Source organism: Danio rerio, chromosome 25 (assembly GCF_049306965.1).
Source record: "Danio rerio strain Tuebingen ecotype United States chromosome 25, GRCz12tu, whole genome shotgun sequence".
NCBI classification, from domain to species: Eukaryota; Metazoa; Chordata; class Actinopteri; order Cypriniformes; family Danionidae; genus Danio; species Danio rerio.
In genome coordinates, this window is record NC_133200.1 from 24830025 (window position 1) to 24844340 (window position 14316).

At 35.0% G+C, this 14316-nt stretch overlaps 1 protein-coding gene across 3 annotated transcripts in view; it reads left to right on the forward strand.

The window, feature by feature from the left end:
• Positions 1-14316, forward strand: part of cpt1ab (carnitine palmitoyltransferase 1Ab (liver)) — a 51930-nt gene that overhangs the window by 30085 nt on the left and 7529 nt on the right. For 2 of the 3 annotated variants that reach the window (XM_021473872.3, XM_073943154.1), the window contains 8 exons: positions 3574-3769; positions 5679-5867; positions 7012-7117; positions 8478-8594; positions 8856-9020; positions 9101-9235; positions 13868-14020; positions 14116-14229. In XM_021473872.3, the coding sequence (XP_021329547.2) occupies positions 3574-3769; positions 5679-5867; positions 7012-7117; positions 8478-8594; positions 8856-9020; positions 9101-9235; positions 13868-14020; positions 14116-14229 (1175 nt within the window). Of the gene's footprint in view, positions 1-1090; positions 1176-3573; positions 3770-5678; positions 5868-7011; positions 7118-8477; positions 8595-8855; positions 9021-9100; positions 9236-13867; positions 14021-14115; positions 14230-14316 lie in introns of all 3 variants that reach the window. The other variant, XM_021473873.3, reaches the window with a different exon arrangement.

Sequence of the window (14316 nt, forward strand, 5' to 3'; positions counted from 1 at the left end):
AACTAGTGAGTGACATTCTAAGATGATCTCTCTATTTGTATGTTGTAGTGCTGTATTTATACCATAGTAGTTGTAGTGTATTAAGTGTGAGATGGGACTTACATATCAGGAATGTATGTATTTTGTGTTGGCCACTCTTTGTATAACCCTGAGCTACTTTTTAGTTGGCCATCTGTTTGTTTCTAATGAGTCTCCTGTTTTTGTCACTGCAGACTAGTTCAGTAAGAAGAAAGAACGAAGAAATGCCCTCATGTGTTTATAATTTTTTTAATCACAAACACAACAGTAATCTGGTTGTGTTTGCGCTACTTTGGCTTTTTTGAGGTTAATTATTGTGATCTCCCGATTGCAACATAAAAATACTGTGAAATTTCTGTAGACTGATGGCATTTCATGCCGTTTAGCCTTACAATCTTAAAATGGCAGCAACATCGTCAGTTTTTGTCATCAATTTAGGCATTATGCTAGAGACTTCTTCAAATACAATCTCCAAAGTGACGTTTGTTAAAAAGCAAAGTTTTCACTGTTGAGATAAACACAACTTGTAATAATAATAATAAAAAACCTTACAATAATTACATTTTTGCACTCAAAAACTGAAATTTAGAGCTAACAGTGGCACACAGTCCTGAAATCAGCTGATATTTGGGACCTCCATCAAGGGTTGCTCTCCCCTATTACAGAAAATACTGTGAAGAAAACAACAACAAAGAAGCGTGTGTGTGTGTGGGGGTTTAAAACAATTTGACATCTTAGAGTTAAGAATTATAAACAGCCCAAACTGCAAAAAAAGTGCAATATTTGTTGACCACTAACTAATAATCCTAAAATACCAAAATAAACAAAACACATTTGATTTGAACCTTGGAAATGAGTTATGATTTAGTAAATCATTTAATATCTTCTAACTGTGCTGCTATCTGCAGGCTGGTCACCAAGTTGAATTCATCTCTCCCGATGATCCTTCACTCTTTTTTTTTCTATTTTTCCATCTTCCGGTTTTACAGGTTTCCATAGTGTGGTATGTGGGGTTTCTTCCTCTGTTTTTTTTTTCTCCTGTTAGTGTTTGACCTTCCCTTCTGCTTCACAGCTCATGGTTCTAAACACTATCCCCATGTGCTCATCTCAGTACGAGCGTATGTTCAACACCAGTCGGGTTCCAGGTGTAGAAACAGGTAGAGCTTCCTTCTTGCCTGCCTTTATTTCGCATTGAATCTGCTCTTTGTAGATGCTAGTGGCTGCTGCAAGCGTCAAATGCACGAAGCAGGTTTGTAATTTAGGCTTGCTGTTAACACTGCGCTTTATTTAGCTGATGTTTCTGGAGGAGGCAGATGGTAAGGAATTTGTTTTGTGTGCTTAACCATTTTCGATAACTTGATAAGCTATTTGCGTGATTTAATGATTAACCTGTTATCAGAAACAGGATGAATCAGGAACAGGAAATAACATGTTTTACTGCCATCTGGCAATACATTAGGAGCAGTGAAATAAATGCAATGTTATATTCAATGCCATTCATTTATAATGTACACTTAAGAGGGATGTTGGATTGCATGCATAGTTAGTGTAAATGCTGAAGTCATTAGATAAGTAACTAATATATATAATAAATATTTTTTTGACATAAATACAACTGACATAACTTAAAATTAGAGCACCACATGACAAAATATTTATATGTGGGATTTATATTCTCATATTAATATTTGTTGTACATTTTTTTTTATAAATAACTGATTTATAAATATTTGATTAATGACTATAAATGCTATATTAAGTTAATTAGTATGCAAGTCAACTAAAAGCTGTTTTTGCTACATGAAATAGACCATGTTTGCCCTAAAGAACATATTGATACATTTACTGATAAGTGTACTGTAAAGCCTTAAAATGTTGTGCCTTTAATGGTCATTTATAAGGGATTTATAAAGCATGAATAGTAGCTGAAAAAGCATTTGTAGCTGCAGTTATAAACTGCTTACTAACGTTTATCAATGTAGAGTTCATGCTTAACAAATAATGAATTCAATAGATGCTAATGCTTAGTAAATGATTCATAGTGTGTAGTTATTAAAATGTGCTACCAAGTTTTATTTTGGAAACTTTTTTTTTCATTTAGAATAAAATAAAAATGATTAAAACTATTTTAACACCTGTATACACATATTAAATAATAATAATAATAATAATAATAATAACAACAACAACAACAACAACAACAACAACAACAACAATAATAATAATAATAATAATAATAATAATTATTATTATTATTATTATTATCATTATTATTATTATTATTATTAAAATATACTAAATAAAAATATAAAAATATTATTGTTATTATTATTATTAATAATAATAATAATAATAATGATAACAATAATAATACTGATAATAGTAGTAATAATAATAATAATAGTAATAATTGAAAAAATTATAACTTTTAAATATTAATTAAAATGACAGAAAAGACAGTAAATATTCCTTCACAATCTGTATTGTAAAAAAAATCATATGGACATTTTAATATTACTATTATTATATTACAATAATATTAGTGAAATTACTTTAAAACCAAATAAATATACATTTTCGTACATTTACACAATTAAATACATAGACTAAATGATGGGCTAAAAATCTGGAAATCTGCGATCCATCCATTTCATTTGTTGATATATTGGTAATAAAAAGGAATATATTTATACAAACTTTATATTTTAGCCTTTCTTCTCATCTACTTTGCCTTTTTTCATCTGCTTTTCGCATAATTGCCTACTGACAACTAATCAACTAATCCATAACAATTCAAATCTTAAAGGGATAGTTCACCCAAAAATGAAAATCACTTAATCGTGTACTAAGATCATTTACTCATGCTCCACTTGTTCCAAACCTGTTTGAGATTCTTAATTTTTGTTTTTGTTAATGTTGAAGACAAAGCGAGATTTATTGAAAAATGTTGGGCAAAGGGGCAGCACGGTGGTTCAGTGGTTGCCTTACAGCAAGAAGGTCTGTGCTTCGATGCCTGGCTGGGCCAGTTGGTATTTCTGTGTGGAGTTTGCATGTTTTCCCATGTTGGCATGGAATTCCTCCAGGTGTTCCGGTTTCCCCCACAGTCCAAAGACATGCGCTATAGGTGAATTGTGTAAATTGTGACTCAATGATATTGCGTCTGGTGACTGTGCAGGCCATGGTTGATGTTCAACTTCACTTTCATGTTAACCAATCCACTCTATCACCACTCTTGCTGTATGTATTGGTGCATTATCATTCTGATACATTACTCCGTAATGTTTTTGTTTCTCCTATAGATGTTTTTTTTTCTCTTCATGGTTCAGTATGTCTTGCTTTGTGTTCAACAGAAGAAATAAATTCATTAAAGTTTAGAACCACTTATGAATAAATGGGGAGTACATATAAAACTTTGGGTGAACTATCCCTTTAATATGACATGTGCCTATTTTAAATCACAAGAATCACTATATGATTTAAAGAACAACGTTACTGTAATTCCATATGCATGTGTACACCTTCATGCTTAAAGCCCATATTTCCTGTATATATCAGATGTCCTTCAGCATGTGAATGAGAGCAAACACATCGCCGTGTACCACAAGGGCCGCTTTTACAAGGTGTGGATGTTTTATGACGGACGCTTGCTGTTGCCTCGAGAAATTGAGCAGCAGATGGAGAGGATCTTGGCAGACAAATCCGAACCACAGCCAGGTGAAGAGTTTTTGGCTGCTTTGACTGCGGGAGACAGGTGAGTGCTTCTGTTTTATTAAAATACATTTATTAAAGACTGGAAAAATATTAAAACAATTCATTTAAAGTGTTCCTGTTATGGATTAAAAAATACATCTCATGCAGTAGGTAACAGAGCTCTAAGAGAATGAAAAATGTAAAGTTTTAAATCTAAAATGTGCATTGTGTATAAAGTCATTGTCTCCAAAGACTTCAAATCATTAAAACAAACAGCACAGGCTCATTGTAAAACCGTACCCTGTGCTATCAGCTGTCTGCTTACCTCAACATGGAGGGCTTTTCCACTGTCACAAGTTTGCCCAGTGGCTCGCTATGTACGTCAGCGGACTTGAGATGCAGAGGGAATTTGACTGCGACGATAGGGTTGGAGTCTGGCAAAGAACGGTTTCAGAAAGCACGAAAAACAAAAACAAAAGGCAAAAAAAAATAAACAAGTAAATAAAAGGGTGAGAATGTGGTAACCCAGCAGGCACACAACATCATAAGACGTTAATACTAGGTTAGATTTAAGTCATGACGTCAGATGACCAAAATTCAATGCATAGCCAGCATCTAAAAACAGTGCTATTTTGACGTGTAATACCGACGCCAAATTACGTTAATCACGTGTTGGAAAGTGATCAAAATTCAACGTCTTATAGATGTTATAGTGGTAACGTCCAAACAACGCCAAGGTGTAACATGATTAGATGTTGATATTTGCTTGATTTAAGATTGATTTTAGGTTGGACTTGACCTTGGGTTCTGACGTCAATCTGATTTTCATTTCCAAACAAAATCCAATGTCCCCATGACGTTGGGGTACAACATCAATATGGCGTCATGATGATGTCCTGTGCCTGCAGGGAAGATCTTACGAACTTGGTAAAAATCAGGCGGCCGCGGGCACTATTCTTTTTTTAGATTGCTTTTGAAAACACTGTGGGTTGGGTTTAGGGAATAAGAAGGGGGGGTCAGTCAATCGGTCAGACCAACAGGTGTGAATGGCACTCGCAAGAGAAATTTGAGATCTGAAAAAGCATACACAGTGGCCTCTGGTGGATTCATGAAAACAAAACCTTAAAAAAAGTACCTCTTGGGACATATTTTGTGCTGTTTAGAAATGTATGGAGGGGTACGTATCAATAATGAGCCTGGGTTGAAAACAAGTAATTTTCTTAGCAATTTTCTTAGTGTGTACTGTTTATATCAATTTATACTGAACTGTTATGACAGAATATACTAACCAAAATGTACGTTTATTGCATTTTTTCATGAAAAAAAAATATTATTCACAGAATTTAAATTTAAATAAAAAATGTATTTTAAAATTATTTAAAATATCTTGTGACTTGTGTTGTCACAACACTGGAATTTCATTTCCAAACATCCATTCTTTGCTAACATTTGAGCCCTGTTGAGCACCATTAAATATCTGTGTTTGCAAAGTCGCATCAATCAGCTGGTCTGTCTATGAGCTGATATAGAAGCGATCCACTGATGGATCGACTGATCTTCACAGCTTTCATACGGTGTTTGAAGAGTGTTGTACTGGTGACCTTCAGGGCCAGTCACAGTCCTTTCTATTGAGCAGGTGAACACAATGGCTAATCAGCTGTGTTTAAGGTATGCACTCAACATCACTCAAATGTTAGCGGGAATTTTTTTTTTAGTAGTCAAGAGTAGAGAGTGTATGTGTGAGCCCAATGCAGGAGTGCATTAAAGCAATACATTTTAACACCAGCATATAATCTATTCTTAACCACCTTTTTTGCTTCCCTGGATTTGAGAACAGAACATTTTGTGGCCGCTATGTTTACAGATTTGAGCCTTCATTTATGGAACCAGATGTGCATTTTCTCTCTTTCTGTAATCAAAGTCAATAAAACAACATGAGTTTATCAATGCTTCTGTTTCCCATTACCCAGAGTTCCCTGGGCCAAAGCCCGTTCACAGTTTTTCATTCGTGGAAAGAATAAGCAGTCCCTGGATGCTGTGGAGAAGGCTGCTTTCTTTGTTACTCTGGATGATTCCGAGCAGCGTTATGAGCCAGACAATCCTATCCAGTCACTGGACAGCTATGGCAAATCTCTGCTCCATGGAAAATGCTACGACAGGTGACTAAGAGCTCTTAAATTAAATTAGGTTATTAAAATATTTTCTATTAAAGGGATAGTTCAGTCAAATTGTGTCATTTAATCACTCTTAACTTGTTCCAAACCTGTTTGACTTGAATGTAAAATAAAATATGATTTTTTAGAAGATATTTTATTAAAATATATTGTAAGAAAATATTATAAATGCAAAAAAAATTTGGTTTTCTGAACTGTCTTTTTTCTATAATCTTAAACAAAAGGTCATTATTTCCACAAAAAATTAGCAGCACAACTGTTTTTGGTAGAAATATTTAATAATAATAATAATAATTCCTCACATTATAGCACTTTTCTAGACACTCAAAGCGCTTTACACATTTTTGGGGGAATCTCCTCAACCACCACCAGTGTGCAGCATCCACCTCGGTGATGCAACAGCTGCCATACTGCACCAGACCGCACACCACACACCAGCTAATGGACTTGGTGGAGAGAAGACAGTGATGAAGCCAATCATGGTTAGGAGGTCATGATAGACAGAGGACAGTAAGCAAATTTGGCCAGGATGAAGGGGTTAAACCCCTACTAAAGGACATCCTGTGATTTTTAACGACCACAGAGAGTCGGGACCTCGGTTTAACATCTTATCCGAAAGATGGCGCTCACTGGACGTCACTATACTAGGGCATTAGGACCCACACAGACCTCAGGTTGGGCACCCCCGGCTGGTCTCACCAACACCAATTCCGGCAGCAACCTAGCTTTCTCATGTAGTCTCTCATCCAGGTACTGACCGTGCACAGCCCTGCTTAGTTTCTGTGGGTGACCATGTAAGAGTTGCAGAAAGCTAGCTGCCGGCTAACTTCCATGTGCACCAAGTAAGCATATTAGAATAATTTCTAAAGGATTGAGAGCCACTAAATAACTAGTAAAGTCTAAAACTACAAAGCTACAATTAAGAATTTCATGTTAGGACTATTTATGACATGAAACAGAAAACACTTATATTAAATTGTAATATTTCATAATTACTACTATAAAAGTGTTATATTTAATAATTAATGGTGAGCGTGACTCCTTTAAAAAATGCTAGAACATCTTAAATTTGTGACTAACTTTAAAAAGTGTGTTTTTAAATATGTTTGTATGTGTTCTTTTTCTCTAGATGGTTTGATAAGTCTTTGAACCTTATTGTATTCAAGAACGGCACTATGGGACTGAATGCAGAACACTCCTGGGCTGATGCACCCATCGTTGGCCATTTGTGGGAGGTAAAAAAAAAATCATTAAGATACTGGCATGTGTCAGCCTTAAAAACTGGATAAAAAACGCTGTTTATATAATGGCATCATTCTACATTTTTTTATGAAGATCTGCACAATATGTGAATCACATTTACTGAACAAATTTCATGTGTGTTCCACTTTGTTACCATTGGCATTAGAAACAGAACTTGAAAGATTTTTCACGTTTATTTTATAGTTGGGCATAGATTAATTTTGACACGGACCCACGGCACACAGTATTTAGCCATTCAAGAAGGCTCGTATGTGTTTGTTTCCATGATCCACGGGGTTTGTTGCATGTTTTTCCCAGCGATGCTGTCAGGGTCGATAAAGCAAAGCTGTTTGTGTGCGGCAAGCATTTTTGTCGGGAGAGCAGTACGAGAATTGGAGAATGGGGGACTTGTCTTTTATCAGGAATTCGTTCACATTTAGACACATTGCCGTGCTGTCTAAATCCTCCAGATAACCAGCAAGGCTAATGGTAAAATAGACAGGGTAAGAGACCAGCTGCACTGAGTCTGCATTCAGACCTGGGGATTGAGGGAAAAGTCCTTATTTATAGTGTTTATATGAACACCATTATCTTTATAATGACATAAATTGTGGTTATCTGTATATAAATTTATGAATAACAAATGTAGCAGGGCACTAAATTGCTGTTTATTTCTTTGCATTTTAACTTTGTAAACTTTAAAATCATGCGTCTCCTCATTGTGATCTAACGACAACAGTTGTTCACTCGCCTCCTTCTTCCCTGCTGGCCATGCCCTCTCCTGCTTTTATGATGCATCTTTTGAAAGAATTCTGAGGTAGACCTGAACCGAAAGTGGGGGTGTCATGACCCTTTAAGGCAACTTAATATAAAGTATGACCCAAATTTTTGATAATTTAATAGATTGTTTTGACTGTGATAATTTACATGATGAGAAATAATGAGAATCGACTCAACAAGCCACATATGAATAGTATTTGTAGAAACCAAACACAATTGTACTTACTGTTGACCAAAGGAGTTGCAATTTGCTCAAATCAACAATAAATTCTAATCTGATGTGAACGAGAAGCTAATTATTCAGAGATCAGAACTTACTGTTTTGAAAAATAAAACTTGAATTCAAAAATTGAGCCAAAGCAATTGATGAAAACTGTATTATAACCTTAAAGACAGCTCACCATAAATATATATATATATATATATATATATATATATATAAATAAATCTCTTTAAGTAGTTGGCTCTATTTATAAATTTTCATTTCTTCACAATGATTTTGGAACAGTTTGATGTAACCTTACTGTAAGAAACTGTTAATTTCATTTGAATGTGTACTGTATGTTTGTGCAGCAAGTATTGTCATCGGATCCAGTGAGACTGGGCTATACTGAGGAGGGCCACTGCAAAGGAAACCCCCATCCCAACATGCCGGGACCCCAGAGACTGCAGTGGGACATCCCAGAGGAGGTCAGTAAAATATCCATTGTGTGTTTTCAACACGAATCATGTACACTTCATAGTTTAATAAATATTTTTGCTGCTTGTTCAAACTACTTACTTAAAATGAGTGGAAACAAGTGGAGGGGGGGGGATTGTTTTATGTTCAGTCAACTTAAAATTCTAAAAACCATTGTTAACAACCATTGCATCAGGACGACTTAAATGGATTGTGTGGAACCCAGCTTTTTTACAGTGAAGGAAGTAACCTCTTTTCATTGACACTCACAGTGCCAGACAGTGATCAGCAGCTCTTTGAAAGTAGCCAATACTCTGGCAGACGATGTAGACATGCACATTTTCCCCTTTAACGACTTTGGCAAAGGCTTAATCAAGAAATGCAAGACCAGCCCTGATGGCTTTATTCAGCTCGCCCTCCAGCTGGCACACTTCAGGGTAAGAGAAAGTTATAAAGACTTTTGTGTTGTTTCTTCATGTGATTTCTGTGTAATATGTTTAATTTGTTCTTACTGCAGGATAAAGGCAAGTTCTGTCTGACGTACGAAGCATCCATGACGCGTCTGTTCAGAGAAGGTCGCACTGAGACTGTGCGCTCCTGCACCAATGAGACCTGTGCTTTTGTTCATGCCATGATGGATGAGAAAGCTACGGTGGGTAAAAAAAATACAGTATATAGTTCAGTTATTAGCACTGCTGTCAATTTTAAACAAATGTGATGTTTTACAGACCAAAGAAATTCTCACAGTATTTCCCATCTTTCCCTTCTGAAGAAATCTGATAGACAATCTAAAAATAAGTGCTTTTTTGTAAAGATTTGTACATTTAGTACTAAAACAATGAAATACTTTCTAAAAACGTTATGCATTCCTGATGAGTTTATATTTCCTATTACAGAATTTATGCTGTTTAACAAGTATTTTTAATAGATTTTTTTATTGACTATATGATTTTTATAGGTGGGCATAGATTATTATATCTATTGTTATTATAGTTTTTAAATTTAGATTAATCTCTGAATTAATCTGGAATAATCTGGATTAAAATGGCTCATTTGAATTCTGCCGAAGGCATTCAAAATATGTGTGCTACCCAAATAATAAGTCTTTGAGAACGGGTTTCTCAAGCCAGATGGCGCATTAGACCAGGGGCTCATCTCCTGATTCCAAAATGCATCACAAACTGCTTGAGAAACTGTTCTACTATGATTATTGGTGATGAAAATAAATAATGTCCAATAAGATGTACTTGTGTTTAACTGTTTATTCAGTTAAACATGCATTTTGAACTGTAGGCCTACATAAGTTCCAAACAGCGATTTTTGATTACCTTAATCTGACTAAAGTCATAACTGAACTAAACAGAAATGGAATAAGGCCGTGTGGAGTATGTATACATTAGTGGCATTATTGAAGTAAGCACTACAATCAAACTATTACCGTCATGTAGGACTTTTGGCCATATTTTCTGACAAGGTCCATACACGCGGCTGTCAGTAAAGGACCGCACACAAGCACACACACACATCGCGAAATGCAGAAGTTTTTTTTCTTTCCATTTGGCGTGCGTTATTAAATTCCATAACATTCACCAGTCCTTACTCCTTATTTGCGTCTAATACTCCAGTTTGTCATGGGGGCATGAATGAAATGTTCATGAGATAAAATTAAACTGCTAAACTGCTGTTAAAGTCAGGCAACAAATGTTTTACAACAACAAAAGTAACTATTCTGGGCAGTTTATGAATAAAAATATAATTCAAATAATAAAAGATCATGCACATGTTTTGTAGGTTGTAGACATGCATGTGTTTGTAGCTTTTAGCATAGAATTAATGTTTATCCATTAAATAAAATATCCACAATACCCTGGAAAAACAATACTGTAATAACCGGTTATCTTTGAAAGCTAGTAAAGCAAAAAATAAAAATAAATAAATAAAAATAAATAAATAGTTTGCAGTCAAATACAATAAGTATTTATTTTAGCAAAAGAAAACATATTTTCAGTATATTCAATGAAAAAATATTCAAATATAAATAATTTTTAAAAATATATATTTTGGACAGAATTCAGTTTAAAATGTAAGAAATTATTTATAAAGATATACATGGCCTACATAATTCTTTTTAGAGTGTATGAACATTTTTGATCCAACAGCCGCTAAACTACATGATGAATGCTGTGAGTTTGTGTCGGGATACACTTAAAATTTATTTATTTTTACTTGTTCTAACTACTTATTTTAAATGAGCCTAAACGACACAATACTGAGATTTCATTGGTACAACTTAATGGATTTTTTTAAGTTCAATCCACATAAATTTGTTAAAAGTGTTAAGTTAACTTAATCGATTTGTGTTGGGACAACATGAATGAATTGTGTGGAACCCTGCATTTTTACAGTGTACATGCGGGGAAACCGGATATTTACCTAAGTACATTTTTGAGGCCTTAATTCTTTACTTTAGCTTGAGTACACAAGTGTAGTCGGTACTTCAACTTTTAGCAGAGTCGTTTTAAACATGAGTATCTGTGCTTTTACCCAAGTAAAGGATGCTTTGGGATTAACCTACAAGTTTTAAAAAAAGTTATTAAGTTATTATCTTGATGTGTTACACCCCTATGAACAATTTACTGTATATACAGTTGAAGTCAGAATTATTAGCCCTCCTGACTTATTAGCCCCCTGGATATTTTTTCCCCAGTTTAATAAAAATAAGGTTTTTTCAACACATTTCTAAACATAACAGTGTTAATAACTCATTTCTAATGATTACAGTACATATTTTATGAAGATACTAGTATTCAGTTTTAAGTCCAATTTAAAGGTTAAACTTGGTTAATTAGGCAAGTTAGGGTAATTAGGCAAATTGTGTAATAGTTTCTTGTTCTGTAGACAACCAATATATATATATATATATATATATATATATATATATATATATATATATATATATATATATATATATATATATATATATATATATATTTAAGGGGGCTAATAATATTGAACTTAAAATGTTTTTTTTTAATTATTATTTAAAACTGCTTTTATTCTAGCTGAAATAAAAAAAAATAGACTTTCTCCAGAAGACAAAGTATTATAAGAAAAACTGTGAAAATGTCTTTGCTCTGTTAAACATAATTTGGGAAATATTTAAAAAAGAAAAGAAAAAAAATCACAGGAGAGCTAATCATTTTGACTTTTTGATTACATCAAAGACTATACTAGATTCTAAACAAACATTATATTAGCATTAGTGTTATACCTTTGAGAGAATCTTGTTTTAGCCCTTTACCGCATTGTGTTGCCATATGGCAACATTATTATTATGTTCATTTCCTGCCACTGTTTCTTAAAGACCAACATTCTATTTTTTTGTTGGAAAGAGAAGACCTTAGTTTAGCCAATGATGTGCTTTCGTTAAGTCACACGATGTCCATTTTTTCTGTGGCGCGATTCCTGGCAGACTAGCGTTTATTGTGAGTAGTTGCTGAATGCAAATGTAAATGCCAATAAAAACAAAGGATCAACTCATGTCATATCCACAAAAAAACTGTAGACATGACCTCCAGTTAATTGTGATGACATGATGACATATTCACAATCACCACTCAAAGTTTTTATCAAATTAGTTTTTTGTAAATCAATCAACTTTATTTGTTGCCAAATGGCTACTCTGTGTAATAGTGAAATGTGCAATATTTCAATGGGTTTGTAAATTTAAAAAAAGTGAGTTCACACAGGCAAGGACGTTTCTGATTTTTTCAGGAAAAGACCGTTCACACATACATTCCAAAATACCAGTAAATTCTGACATCATTAACCAGAAATTAGATCAAAACGCCTGCGGTTGTATTTGTAAATGTAATAGGGATCCAGCTTGATGGTTTCACAATATTTAAAGGTGCAGTAGGTGATCTGCCAGAATGCTAGCATTAATATAATAGCTTAGAAATTTTACGACCCTCCCCTGCAGTCTAAAGCCACGCCTACTTAAGTCATGAACTCACGAACGTGCACTGATTAGATATACTGTAACACTAGATCATGTCATTCACCAATTAGAAAACTCTTTGGAGACACGCATTTTAGCGTAGTTATGGACAGGGGCGAAGCAGTGGCGCAGTAGGTAGTGCTGTCGCGTCACAGCAAGAAGGTCGTTGGTTCAATCCATGGCTCAGTTGGTGTTTCTGTGTGGAGTTTGTATGTTCTCCCTGCGTTCGCGTGGGTTTCCTTCGGGTGCTCCGGTTTCCCCCACAGTACAAAGACATGCGGGTATGAGTGTGTTTGTGTGTGTGTGGATGTTTCCCAGAGATGGATTGCGGCTGGAAGGGCATCCGCTGTGTAAAAACTTGCCGGATAAGTTGGCGGTTCATTCCGCTGTGGCAATCCCGGATTAATAAAGGGACTAAGCCGACAAGAAAATGAATGAAAGAGTTGTGGACAGGCCAGCGGCAGCAGGAATTATAGTTTCCCAGAACTATCACTGGGTGTCACTGTTCAAAAATGAACAAATGTGTGAATATAAATCAAACTTCACCTCAGTACAGCTGGTCAGGCAGAAGAGCACATTTACTGATGTTTTGTTCTTAAACTGAAAAATTTGATCAGAAAAAAGGAGTGCTAAAAACAGGAAAATCCTGTCATCTTTTTACATTGTGCTTACGTTACCAAGACAATAAGTGACTTTTCGTTTTCAATTGTGCTTGCTGATCCTCGTACATCGCTTGTTTTCAGCTCCTTTTTCACTTGAACAACTAAAGGTATGCTCAGGTCTATTTAACCGACTATATTTTCGATGCAGTAAAAGATACTCCATGAACTTGAAAATAGCCAATCTTTTGCCGGACGTGTTCAGTTGCTAAACAGCACTTCTGTGCATATAAACCAATTCATAAATAAGAACACGGTTTACATAAGTTCTGCTTGGCTAAAATAGTTTTAAAACATACCTGTCTAAAAGAAGTACTTCAGCCAAGTTGTGAACCTTCAGATCGTTGTTTTGAACTGCATAGCGTCATTTCTGTCCAGCCTGCAAAAGTAATTCTGATATTGATCCTGGTTGATGCAAGTTAAACCATTCTAAGAAAAGAAAAAGTCAAACATATATATTTTCTTAATAGATCTATCATGATGCATGCAGTAGTTAGTATTCTGAATGATCCTCGTTACCTGGGGATAAACTTGCCTTGCTACTGTACAGTAGTTCTAGTGAGTGTGTTTGTTTCTGCAAATTTCAGTAATCATTCTATTTCATGAATCTTTTTTTTTTCCTCAGAGAGAAGAGAGACTGAAGCTGCTGAAGGCGGCCACAGAAAAGCACCAGAATTTATACAAACTGGCCATGACTGGAAAAGGCATTGACCGTCATCTTTTCTGCCTCTACTTAGTGTCCAAGTACCTCGGTGAAGATTCACCTTTCCTCAAAGAGGTTTGTGAGCGACCTGTAACAAAACAATCTGCAAATCTATCAGTTTTGTAGCCTAGAAACATTACATAGTCTGTAACGAGCTGGGTTTGATCCAGGTTTTGTCAGAGCCCTGGAGGTTGTCCACCAGTCAGACTCCTCTCCAGCAGATGGAACTCTTTGACTTGAAGAAACATCCAGAATATGTCACCAGTGGAGGTGGATTTGGACCTGTAAGTTCATTTTGTATCAATATTTTATCCTGCCTAGACAAGGTGCAATGACAACTGGTGTTCAGATTATTCTTCAAAAGTGTTGTT